The 13,642-nt window shown below is 45.3% G+C and overlaps 1 protein-coding gene across 2 annotated transcripts in view; it reads left to right on the forward strand.

The window, feature by feature from the left end:
* RPS19BP1 (ribosomal protein S19 binding protein 1) overlaps positions 1–13,642 on the forward strand; it is a 269,268-nt gene that overhangs the window by 228,593 nt on the left and 27,033 nt on the right. For both annotated transcript variants that reach the window (XM_069652939.1, XM_069652940.1), the window contains exons 2-3: positions 5,088–5,234; positions 5,706–5,803. In XM_069652939.1, coding sequence (XP_069509040.1) covers positions 5,088–5,234; positions 5,706–5,803 — 245 coding nt within the window. The remainder of the gene's footprint in view (positions 1–5,087; positions 5,235–5,705; positions 5,804–13,642) is intronic.

Genomic DNA, 13,642 nt, shown 5'->3' on the forward strand with positions numbered 1-13,642 from the left:
CTGGAGAACACGGGGTCCTAGACCACCCATACCACTATGGCGTATGGCACCAGACGCCCTAACAGACCCAGCCTTCATGGAAGGGCTGCGAGGAAAAAATAGAAGAATATGTGGAAAAGAATGTAGGTAGTGTTGAAAGATGGGGCACGGTCTGGGAAGCAACGAAGGTTGTGGTAAGGGGCGAAGCAATCGGTGAGCGGGGGGGTATATGGAGGACATTGAGAACCGAACTGGAGAAGGAGATAAAACACAGGGAGTCGAACACAAGGGGAACAAGGGAAGAGGACGGGGACCTAGCCAAGCTAAGAGGGGATTGCCGGGACGCATGGGGGAGGCTGGCCAAATTTGACTTTGCAGTGAAAACTGCGAAGTCACACGCTGAGGGAGACAAACCAGGCAGGTTGCTGGCGTGGCTGTGCAAGAGAGAGCACCCGCGGTCCCAAACCATGGAGATCGACGATGCTACGGGCACAACACGCAAAACGCAGCAAGAAATCAATGACACATTCCGAGAATTCTATTCCCGCCTGTACAGCCATGACCACCAGGTGCCACAAAATGACATATTAGATACACTGGATGAGATCGGTCTCCCAAAAATAGACTCGACACAGAAAGAATCCCTAGAGGCGGAAATAACAGGGGAAGATCCCCCCCCGGATCCCCCTGCAGAATTCTACAAAACATATGAGACAACTCTCACACCTGTTCTGCTAGAGGTTTTCCGGGAAGCATACACCAACGGAGAACTGCCAACATCTATGAGGGAGACCCTAATCATACCAATACCTAAACCTGGGAAACCAATGAATGAATGTGATTCATATCGCCCCCTAGCGATGCTAAACTATGCCGTAAAAATCCTAACCACCATATTGGCAAAGCCCATTAATAAAATAATGGGGAGCTTAATACACAGCGATCAAAACGGTTTCATACCAGGGTGTAGCACTGCGCTGAACTTGCGCCGACTACAACATATACTTGAGCAAACAGCGACATCTCAAGAACAGTACGCAATACTCTCCTTGGATGCCACAAAGGCGTTCTACTCGATATTTTGGGAATGGCTGGTGGCAACGCTAAGGGAATTTGGTTTCGGAGAGGGATTCATCTGATGGGTGCAAATACTATACACGAACCCTAAGGCCAGGGTTAAAACGGGGAGGTTGGTGTCAGCTATCTGGGACATTAGGAGAGGGACAAGACGAGGATGCCCATTATCTCCGATGCTATATGTACTGTACTAGAGCCCATAACAGTGTACCTTAGGAAGCAGCACTTGAATGCTGGTATCTGGGTGGGGGGGGGCACCTCCTGTCACTCTATGCGGACGACGTGCTGCTGTACGTGAGGGATCCGCACCTAAACGTGCCAGTGATCCTCAATATACTCGATAACTATGCAAAAGTATCCGGGATCCACTTCAGCAGGACCAAATCCTGCATATTTCCACTGGCGGGACTGAAGGGGAAGGCAGTGGAACTACCAACGGTGGGAATCAACTGGGAAGTGGACACGTTCAAGTACTTGGGGGTGAACATTAGACACTCACCAGGACAAATGCATGAACACAACACAGCCAAGGTGGTGCCAGGTCTGAAGAGGTCCATGAAGTTCTGGTTGACTGCCACTGTCGCTATTAGGCAGGGTAGCCATCACCAAAATGATTATCCTCCCGAAGTTCCTATACTTCAACAACGTGCACTACTACATACAAGCATCCTTCTTTCGCTCCCTAGAGAAAATGCTTTGGACTTCTTGTGGGGCACTGCGCGTCACAGGCTCTCATTGGCAATACCGTACTTGCCGTTGGACGAGGGCGGGGTGAAACTCTCCAATCTGGAAAAGTATTACCTGGCAGCCCAACTTAGCCATGTAGTCAAATGGCTAGCAGACGAACCCACCCTAGAAACAGTCTTACTACAACACCTAGTGGCCCCCACCCAACTGAAAGAAGCACTATGGGTCAAACTTGAGGGCCCACAACATAAACCACTTTTGATAACACTTGGCAGGAGGGTCTGGAAGAGAGCACGTGACTTACTAAAACTAGTAAACCCCTATTCACCAGAGGTGCCGATAGCGACTGACAAATGCAGGTAAGGTTCAGACATGGCGACAGTGAGAAAATAGGAAGAGATAGGGATATACACATGGGGCGATGTATATGAAGATGGGACCTTCCGGGAATTTGCTTCACTGTAAGAAAAAGAGGGGCTACCGACTGGGCTATTCCTCTGGTACCACAGAGTCCGGTAAACTGCTAGAGAAAAATGGGAGGGTTGGCCGGAGGAACCACAAGAGAGCCTGCTACTGACCCTGATGTGGAACCTGAATGATGGTGGAGACCGACATCTAGGCTGTATTGCATTCTGACAAATGTGTGGCATGGAAAGCACTGACTATGGGACATGTTTCACTCGTCCGATGATAAGCCCCCATGAACTCTCCCACTGTAAAGTAAATTACACCTGAAGAGTGCCCAGACAATCAAACCCCTGCGATACGCAAACACCCCCCCCCAACCGAGATAAGGGACTGGTAACCACCTCCGCGAACACTGAATCGCTTGCCCCATGAACAATACGCAGAGCACAAGCACATGTAGGAAGTTGTTGTTAAAGGTTATTTGTTGTTGTTGAAGAAATGTTTGAATAATGGGAATGTTTAACAGTTGTAATTAACAAGCATAGGCATGCAATGAGAGAATTGAAATGCACAACTGTAACTAAGCAAATGCCAATAAAAACATTAAAAAATGAATCAATTATGCAGATGATAACACAAATTCTTCTCCCATTATCCGGTGATTATGAGCAGGACCGCAAAACACATATGCTATCATCCAGACATGGATGGCAGCAAATGGCCTCTGTCTCAATGGGGACAAAACAGAAATGTTACTGGTTGGACCCAAGGAAACCCTAAAAAAAACTAGACCGTAACTACTGCAACTTCAAAATAGAGAACACCGTAATCAGTCTCGGCTGCTGTAAAAACTCTGGGAGTTTACCTGGACTCAACCTTGTCTATAGACAGACAAGTTAGCTATGTCTCCTTTTCAGCAGCACTTACAACTAAAATTATCAATGCGGTAAAACCCCACCTCTATGCTAAGATTTGCCTCAACATTGCTAGGGCCATCATAGGCGCAACATTGGATTACTATAATGTCCTCCTACTCGCCACTTACACTAAAAACATTAACAGATTACAAATTGCACAAAACAATGCACTGAGAGCAGCTCTCAGTATCCCCGGGAGAGAGTACACATCTCAGGCAAGACAAGAAGCCTGCTGGCTCCCGGTCAAAGAGCGCATATTGTTCAAGACACTCAGAGGTGCCTATCTCAATCAGCACCCCCCTACCTAGTGGAACAAATACACCAAGTTCAAACACTCAGACCTAAACGTGACATATACTCACACCAACTCACAATTCCTGCCTTTACAGAGCCAAAGCCGGTGGGTCCAGTTTTGAAGTATTATCACCAAAATCCACTCACTACCACTCAAACTTAGAACAGAAACTTCTCTCATGGCTTTCAGAAAGGCACTGAAAACCAAACTATTCATGTAGACCGCACCCGCTCCGCTGTTCCCCTGTAACCATGGAACATGAGTACTGTATGTACCTAACCGTCTAACCTGCACCTAAAATACTGTACCTATGTTCTACCTGTATCCAAGTGAATATTCTGTAAGAGCGCCTCAATGCCCGAGGGCAGTTTGTGCGCTTTATAAATGGAAATAAATAAAATAAATTTGGTGAAGTCCATGATGTTGTGGTAAGACCAGGGACATGGGATGTTAGGTCCAAGAGATCAAGCAGTTGAGGTCTGCAATCCAGTCCAATGTACGGCCTTTGGCGTAGGTGGGATTATTGATGCAGTGCTTTAAGCCTAAAGTTTTGAAGGTGCTGGTTAATGAGGAGGCTTGAGGCTCATTAAGGCCCAGGTTTAGGTTGCCCAGTAGGATGATTTTAGAGCAGATCTTGATATTATCTCCAAGGATGTGGAGGAGATTCTGTTTGAAGCTTAAGGTAGGGCCAGGAGGTCATTTCTTAATGGCGATTGGCATTTTTTTACGGGGCATCTATGATGAAGCCAACGGAATACATTGCTGCAGTCAATTTTGCCATGATTTCTTATCGTGGCATGAATCTTAGTGGCAAAGCCAACAGGAGTATGTTCTTACGTCGGGATACTGGCAAATATTGGTCACCTTGAACATGCTTTCTTATAGTATCATTACTGACATTCTGTTCAAAGCAACACGAGTATGTACTTGTGCAGCCAGCATGGAAATGTATTTTATTTATTTATTGGACATTTGTATGGGGCCTATACACAAGTGTGTCTAAGGGTGTATGGTTACAGCCAGTGTGGTGGTCTTTTTTTGACACTGGCATATATGGTGCAGAAAGGCAAAATGAAAAAGCATTGATAAATGATCCTGTACACAGTTGGGACTTGCATCTATTTTATTTTTTCATGAGTTACCCTACAAAACAGATTGCAAACTGTTATCCAATTTTTCACAGAAGGTGTGCTGTATAATGGATCATTTTAACCTTTTACTCCAAAAAAAACAATGTCTCTTTGGATCTTGGAGCCCGAAGCAAAAGGGAACAGCAGTCAGCTGTCATGAAATGCATTCTTACACCGGGTGATTCAGCCTGGCATTCCAGGACACTGACTGGCCAGCACACTTGCCTCAGACAAGAACATATACAAGAGTAATATACAAGAAAGTAATAAAAAAGTAATATACAAGAACCACCTGTAATGCCAGCGCCTATAGAGAAGAAATGTTAGAACGGCTGAACCCATTGAATTGAACAATAAAAAGAATGTATGAAATGTACAATCTTTACGCATTTCATTTTTACCACACATTAGAATATGTATCTGTTTGCTCCACAACTATATATAAAAAAGGGAGCACAGAGTGGTTCAAACCCCAAGTGCTTGGGCTGCCTGCTTATGGTTAGGAGAGGGAAATGGGACTGGTGTTCTGCTACAACCTTATTCTTTCTCAAAGCTCAGCTGTAAATGGTTTTGTTCATTCATGTACACCCACAGAGAGCGCTGGCAATTCGGCAAAGAGAGGGAAGAAGACTGGCATGGAGCCTCCTGGCAACAAGAAAACTGGGGCACGGCGGCACCGGCAGCAGGTGATGCAGCAAGACAAGTCGACAGTCAAGGGAAAGGTAGTGAAGTCGGCAATAGGTGAGGCCAACACTTTGGTCTTTGATGCATACCCTTTGAAGTTGATTATGTGGCATAGTCTTTCTTCACATGTCTGAGTTGCAGGAATGTGTGGGAGAATATAGAGTTTGCTCTGATGCTGCATGAGTTGTACCTGTGTTTTTTATTTTTCGTGTGCGGCTTGCACTGCTTCTACATGTGCTGTACATTTTCTGTTCAGTTAGAGAGAGGGAGTATTACGGGACTGCTGGCTGTGTCATACCTGTTCATTATGTGAGGGAAGCGTGCAATGCTCTTGGCTGTACTTTGTGTGTGAGAACTTCTTACTGTTCCTTCTCTTCCTGTATTTGTATGTGCAAGGGAATCGCACTCTGCTGGTGCCCATATTGCACTTTTCGAATGAGCAGATGAAGCTTTACTGTCCATTCTGTACCTGTAGTGTACTCCAGTCTCCCTCCATCTGCTAACCTTAATGTTTCACTCCTACCCCAGATGAATATCTGAAGCGACACAGGACCGACAACATGCAGCGGAACCTTCAGATCATGTTGGGCTCCAAGTTTGTGACTGATGGTGCTGTAACCAAAGAGGTGGGTGTTCGCATCAGGGGAAGGAGGGTGTACGTTGCTTTGCATGTACTTGCCTGACCCCTCATCCAAGTCATAAACTCTTGAATAATGTCTTGGTTTCAAAGTTATACATAGGATTTAAAGACATTGAGCCTTGCATGCTCCCGTAAGGGTGGGGAGCAAGGGAGCCATCACCCATTCACTTCTCTGGTTTCTTTGGTGTGAAACCCCTACCACCACCACCTTTTTTTGTCATTTTCATTTTAACTCTTCTCTCCTGGTGTGGTGGGGTACAAAACAGATTTTTAAAGGTGGTTGTGTGGAACCCACAATGCAAAAATGGATTTGGGTCTCTGAATGCAGCACCCATTTGTGTTCCTTTTTGAACTGCCTGCTTCGGACATGTGGGCATGAACCTCCAAAGCCCTGGGATGAGTGGTGCAGTTGCCGTTAATTAAGAAGTAATGTGCTTACTTTTATATCCTCATCTTCCCCAATTAAAGGGAGGGAAAAGTGTGTAACAAGCAGTTTCATTTTGTCACAAAAATATGTTGCCTCTTTACAACGGTTGCTAGGGTGGAGGAAAAACAACTCTTAAACTTTATCTGGTCTGTCACACCGACATGTGTTTCAATGTAATTATTAATTTGTCCTATGCTAAACATGCCAGCAGCCATATTCTTCAGGACCATTTCTTACAATAAAAAATATCTCAGCACGTCTTCTCTCTGAAAGAATTCCAACATAATGCCCCATTATCAAAATTGCCCTTTAACGAATACATCAAAATAGCAGGGATCGAAATTAAGATTAGATAAGCAGGAGCTTAGAACAGATCCTAGTTATCCGGCATTAACCACTGACCAGAAGCTCCTCATTGGCGAATGAGGAGCTAGTACATATTTCCTCTGCAAATCTAACTTCCACATAAGATGCAAATTTAGATTCTGTCCATTATTTATGACCCCTTATGCTTTGAGTGTCATGTAGAAGAGTCCTAATGCTTATTTATAGATGGTACTGATAAGATATACACCAAGCTCCTAGCGCATAATAGGGTTTGTGTTGTTTTATAAAGGAAGAGTCTAATGTGACCAGATAATGACAAGTGCTAATGTTTAGCTTTTCATATAATGTGTCACATATCGTCGGTATCACTAACAATCCGTATAATACATAGGCATACAGACACATTCTAAGTGCCCTAATCAAACAATAAACGGTTACCACATAAATGTTTGTGGCAGCTCCGCCTGTTCACACATCCAGTGGTTTTAAACTCTTAACATTGTATTCAGAGTGAACATCTATTTGCCATCTGTGTACCTGTAGCAGTACAAAATAGCTGAAATAGTCCCAATCTGGAAACATTTAAAGTCATGTTAATATTTCACACAATACACTTTGAACAGTATATCAATGTGTTAATCCATGCATATATGCCAATATTAGTGTTGCCCTTGTTCCAACACGTGTTTCGACCGTACTATAGGTCTTTTTCAAGGCTGTGCCAATATTCCTATGATTCACACTTTCTGGTGTGACTCGGACCGCTCTGACATGCAACACTAATTGGTTTTACAGAGTGGCCACTTTTTTAAGCCCTCATAGTAATCCTGGTCGAGGGGCTGTGTGTATTCCCCCTGTGTGAAATGTCCACTGGGAGAGCCTTCTGGGTTTGACCACTATTTTGAACTTCAGACGTCTCTACCCTGAGAGCAGATTCTGTTATTTCTCTGTGGACACTTGGTATGTGCACTGGCATTGGCTACTTGGCAGGCATCCTCTGGGTTGCCCATGGTAGAGCGGTGGTCACCTGTTGTGGATCATCAGTTTAAAATTAATCCTATGTAGTGTTGTAATGTATCAAATGCAGGTTTGGAGAAGACTGTGCAGGAATAAGAACAATGGCTTGGGTCCCCAAGATTACTTCTGTGCCGCAGGTCCCAAAATTGTGGTTAAATAAAAGCCAAAAGCAAGCATAGCACCAAATGGTCATGTGGCACCGAACACACACACACTGCCAAAATGACTCATTGCACCGATAGACTGTTAGTGGAGCCTGTGCACAGATAAGGACACATGGTGTCAAAATGATGCTTGGATCAATGGAATTTTGATACAAGAACAAGACTCTGACGAGGAACTATGCATGCCATTAACTTGCATGGAATCTGAGTCTGAGGCTTTCATGTAAGGTTACTTAAACATCAAACCCCAACAACCGATAGAGACATTGAACAACCTTAATATGTTATTGAGAGAATGCTTTGCAAAGCAGAGACTCTCTTTGGATCTGTACTTGAAACCTTTAGGATAACTAATGTGCAAAAAATTGCAGTGGCATTTATGCAATCCGAGCAAGAAATGTCCTGCCCGAAGAGGAAGAATTATATAAATGGGATGAAGCAGAAAGCAACTGGCATGAGTGTGTAATGAACCCCTCGGAGCGCAGAGGGCTTCCTCGATCCTTGCCCCCAATTACAATTATACAAAATATCATCCCATCATTAGAGGGGCGGCTACTAGATATGCAGCACGAGTAGGACGACACTGATTATCATTTCTTGATTCAGTGAAACTGTCGATGCCTCCGTGTCATACGAGTCCTGTTCTGGAGTAGGTCCCAAAAACCAGTTGCAATGCACCACGCTCAACATCACGTCATGTAAAGAAGCATAAACCAGAACCACAGGACTCCCTCTTTGCCAAGGGACATCCAAAAGTAGATTGCATGGTGGTTATCACGGCCTGGAGTAAATGTGATAGACCAGATTCCGCATCTGAATCACCAATACACAAGGAAAGCAGATTCACTCGTTTTCTAGGTCGAAAGATAACCACAATGGCTGCATAGAATATAGGAATTGTGAATTCCAGGAAATGCTTGTACACAGCCAAATGTGATTTTAAGTAGAGTGGTAGATGGCAGCAAACGGCATGATTGAAAGAAGTTTAGATGCTGCAGAAATGGCAGTTTAGCAAGTACCACAGGCATGGTTATTATCATTTGATTGGGGGAGGGCGGCTGTTGAAATGTTGGAAAATGAGAACTAATGAGGTAGATCTCAAGGCACTTGCCACCAAATCCTTCAACCGGAGGGGATACACTTGCCATAAGAAAAGTATATAGAGCCTATCCATCACAAGGCTACCAGTAGCTTTCAGGCCCCATCCCCATCATCATGTCATTTATAATGGGCCTGTACACAAGTGTTTCTAGGCGAGGGAAGACCACAATCTTACTAGGCCTTGTGTCATTCAGATCGTGAAAGTGCGACAATGCAAAGTGCAGGAGGATTGGAGGGGATGAGTGCCAGGGAGAGGGAAGGGGGAAGTGCAATGGGGGCAACATTGCTCTGAGAAAGTGCAGCACGACTCTGGGTAGTGCAAGGAGGCAGGGGGACTGTAGAGTTTAGTTACAGCCCCTAAGTGGGCGGTAGGCCCGGAGGCAGTGCAGGGGAGACTGATCATGGAGGAGCCTTGTACCAAGTGAGGGAGTAGCCAAGCAACCAGTCGGTGCAGCAAACAGGTAGGTCAACAGGGGAGGGAAGAGAAAGCAGAGGAGAAAAGAGAGGTTTTGAGTTGCTTACGGAAACTTCAGGTGGTCCGGCTCAAATTTTAGAGGGGCAGGGAGGCCATTCCAGAGGGATGTATCTGCTCAGGAAAGGGATCTACCCCCCACTCTCTGCCTGGAGAAGCATCTGACCCTCAGAGAGTTGGCGGTAGCAGAGCGAAGGGCTCGAGAAGGAATGTATTTTGGAAGAGAGTTGAATGTAGTGTGGGCCCTAGCCCCAAAAAGCCTTGTGGACGATGCAGAGGGTCTTGTACTTGATCCTTGCAGCCACCAGCAGCCAGATATTTCAGGGCTGGAGGGTTACGGTCCCTGGGCTTGAGGCCAATGATAAATCTCGCAGTCCTGGTCTGGATTGGTTGCAGAGGGTGGAGAGTAGAGGAAGGTAGCTTGAGAAAGAGGCTGTTGCAGTAGTCCAGCCCAGAGAAAACCAGGGCTCTGGAGAAGGTGAGCTCCTGGGGGGAAAAGTGAGAAAAGGAAGAGTACCTCTGAGAAGGTGCAGCTGGTAGTGGGCCTTCTTGGCAATGTCCGTGACGTGATGTGAGGGGAGAAGGAGAAAGTGGAGTCGAAGATGACACTAAAGATTTTTGACTCCCAGAAAGGCGAAGGAAGAGGGGCGAGGGAGGATGGTCAGAGTGAGAGGGGAAAGCGGGAGCAGGGGTCCCAATGAGAAGGATCTCTGTCTTACTGGCATTAAGGCAGAGATCATTGGAGACGCACCAGTCCTTAATTGCAGATACACAGTCAGGAATGAGCGAGGGAGGAGGGGAGGCTGAGGGGAGCCTAAAAGAGAGCTGCATGGCATACTCATAACACTGAAAGTTAGAGGAGAAGGTAGAGATCAGATGGACCAAAGGGGCCAAGTAGACCTTGGAGAGCCAGGGTGAGCGGGTAGAGCTCTGGGGAACACCACATGTGGAGAGGGAGGTAATGGAGAGAAAGTACCCAAGTTAGACCTGGGAGAGTCCGTCCAGGAAGAAGGTCAACCACTCGAGGGCCTGATCCACGAAGCCCAGGTTCTCACAGTCGATTGATCAGGATGGCATGATTGACCGTGTTCAGGAGAGCAGTTTCCGTGCCCCTGGCTGCTCTGAAGACAGACTGATGGTCATGGAGACAACATGGAGTTCATAGCAACACAGCCTTCATGGTCGACTCGAAGGAACACAAGGGCCTTGGTTGGGGAGCATCCTCTAGAGCAGGGGTGTACAACTTTTGGCTCTCCTTATGTTTTTGGTCTACAGCTCACATCAGCCCTAGACAGTATAATCAATGGTGCGCCATCATGGGAGTGGTAGGCCGAAACATTTGGAGACCTCCAGGTTGCACTCCCCCAAAGTAAGTGCATCATGCTGGTGTCCTCTCAGATATCCCTATTTGAAGAACAACTGATGGGAGGAAATCACAGCAGACTTGTAGAACCTTGCCCCCCATGGCTATTGCAGATAACTGGTCAAAAATGTTTTTTAATCCCACCCAGAACATACAAGAGGTGAACAGACTGTTGTGACCTGTAGACTTAGATTTTTTTTCTCCATTGGTTTGGCACACTGTTACTATTTCCATTCCAATGGTTTTTCATCTATGGATTACCAAACTGTTGCTAGTGGGACATGGTTATTCATACCTGATGACTGTCTGATAAGGGGAAAAACAGCCAATTCATGTACAGGCACATTCTTGTGGATAAAGTGGTATGAGACCCTCCACATTCGTGCTATTTGATTTTGAAATACTTCTAGTGCGCACCAAACATAGTGAACTATATATAGGCGCAGATGTTAACTATTAGTTTTGGAGTATAGATTCATTGCGTATTCTGTAAGAATACAGCCTATTTAAACTGAAAGGTTTTCAGGCTCTTTCTGAATAGTATTAGGAAATCTGAGGACCTGATCTCTAATGGTAGTTGGTTCCCTAATTTCAGACCAAACACCCCAAATCTTCTATCTTCCCTAGAGACGAAATTAGACCTTGGCACACAAATCGGGGGTTGGTCTCTGCATGGGCAGTAACGAGTGAGCTTATCCACCAGATATTCCGGGGCAAGTCCGTTCAAACACTTGTGGATCAGACATGTCACCTTGAATTTTATTCTGTCTTCTACCTTGAGCCAGTGTAGGGATCTTCGGAAGGCAGATATGTGGTCACTTTTGCTCTCTGCAAACTGGCTATCTGTTTAGCTGGGGCTCCTGCTAATAGGCTATTAAAGAAGTACAGGTGGGGGCTAGTCATGGCTCCCACCACTGCTGCATGATCTTCCGCCGGAATGAACGGAAGTCATTACGCAACACCCGGATTGCGTAAAAGACTGTTTTGACTTTAGCCCCCCACTTGAGTCTCATTGCTGAGGTTCGATTGCCATATGTAGCCAAGATTCCTAACCTTGTTAGCGTATTGAAGTTGTTCCCCAGGATCAGCGGAGGTGGTTTCTGTCTCTCTAATAGCATTTTCCCTTTTAGGCTAAACAGTATCAACTCTGTCTTAGCAGCATTAAGCTGTAGTTGATTATCTGCCATCCACCCATTGAGTTCATTCATACACAGGTTGATCTTTTCAAAAGCTTCTTCCATATTTCTTATCTCAATATAAACCTGTGTATCATCAGCGTAAGAATGTAACCGAAAACCATACTTCTGAAATATGTCAAATACAGGCCGAAAATATAAATTAAAAATCAACGGAGACAGAGATGACCCCTGCAGTACCCCACATTCCAAACAAATGCAATCCGATGTAAAGCCTTCAAGCACCACTCTTTGCATCCTATCCTTTAGGAAGGATCCGAATCATTTTTTTACTAGTTCCGATGACTTCCCTACCTTCATGATACGTTGAATCATGATGTGGTGATCCACCGTATCGAAGGCCGCGGACAAGTCCAACATCAATAGAACCGTGGACCCTTCCTAGTCCGCGGCCTCCAGCAGATCCTCATGAACTGCCAAGAGTGCCGACTCCTTCCCATGGTTGGGACGGAATCCGGATTGAAATTTGTGTAACAGGTTCTCTTTATCCACAAATGCTTGGAACAGTGCACAATCGACCTTTTCCAATATCTTGGTTGGCCAAATCAAGTTGGCCACTGGCCGATAGGTCTTTAATGTTTTCAGATCCAAATTGGATTTTTTTTTAACAGAACCGTCGTCTTACTAGCACCTTTTTTTAAGGCCTTGGTTACCTGACCCTCCTGTACTGATTTATTCACAAATAATATCATGAATGATGTCAAATTGTATGCCAAGCGTTTAGCTGTGCATGCTGGAATTGCACACGACCTATCATTTGTGGGTTTCAATTGTGAGAGGTGTGAGTAAATAGTTTCCTCCTCCACAGGTTGAAAATGGAAGCTCTCCTCTGATTCCTGCCCCACTTCCTCTTCTTCATTCTCAGTCTCCCCCCACCCCCCTCCTCACCTCCCCCAGGCTTTAGAGTCCTCCTACTGGCAATGGTCTACTGAATCAGCACTTAAAAAAAGTCATTGAATTTATTTGCTTGCTACGGCTCGGTACTTGTAATAGGATTGAGAGTTTTAGCTCTCTGATAAGACTTCTGACATCTTGATTTGGAGATTGTAACAGTTTTTTACTAGTGTTGCTGACGCGTGTTTCAACAATCAGAGGTCATTTTCAAGGCTGGTTATAATAATCCACATTAGATGTATCACCAATTTTTGTTTTGGCCCATGGGTGTTTAGCAATTGCAGTTGTGATACATACATTACAAAGGAAACTAATATGTGGCAACGATGGGTAAAGTGTGTGCGTCGGTGGCATGTGTGGTAAGAGGAGGTGATAAAACATAAAGATAAGCATGTAAGACAGGGCATACAGAGAGTGGGAGCAAAAGTTACCCCCTGGGATTGCGGAATATTGTTGTTCTAATTGAATTTAGAACTAAGACATGGGTTTACCAATAGGTGCCAACAATGGATAAGTCCTGCTGTGAGACGGGGAGGCCCCCTTTAGTTATTCTTGTGGGTAATCCACAGTCGTGAGTAGAAGACGAGCCTGTGAGGGATAAGGGCAGGTAAATATGTTAAAATACTCTTTGCCTTCCAAAAGAGGCTCATAATACAATTGCCAGCCTTTCTGTGGTCCAAGTTAACCAGGTGCTTCTCAGCACTGGGTACACATTAGACAAACCGTCTGGGTACACCCTGCTCTTATCAGGCAGCATCTCCCTAGCCACCAGGCCCCATGCCCCTAGCCCCACAGTTGAGGGAGGGCATTTTTCAACCAGATCTCACTATAATTGGCACCCATTTAGTATCTTGACATATTTAC

The sequence above is a fragment of the Ambystoma mexicanum genome, chromosome 3q (assembly GCF_040938575.1).
Source record: "Ambystoma mexicanum isolate Mex_15411 chromosome 3q, UKY_AmexF1_1, whole genome shotgun sequence".
In the NCBI taxonomy this organism is placed as follows: Eukaryota; Metazoa; Chordata; class Amphibia; order Caudata; family Ambystomatidae; genus Ambystoma; species Ambystoma mexicanum.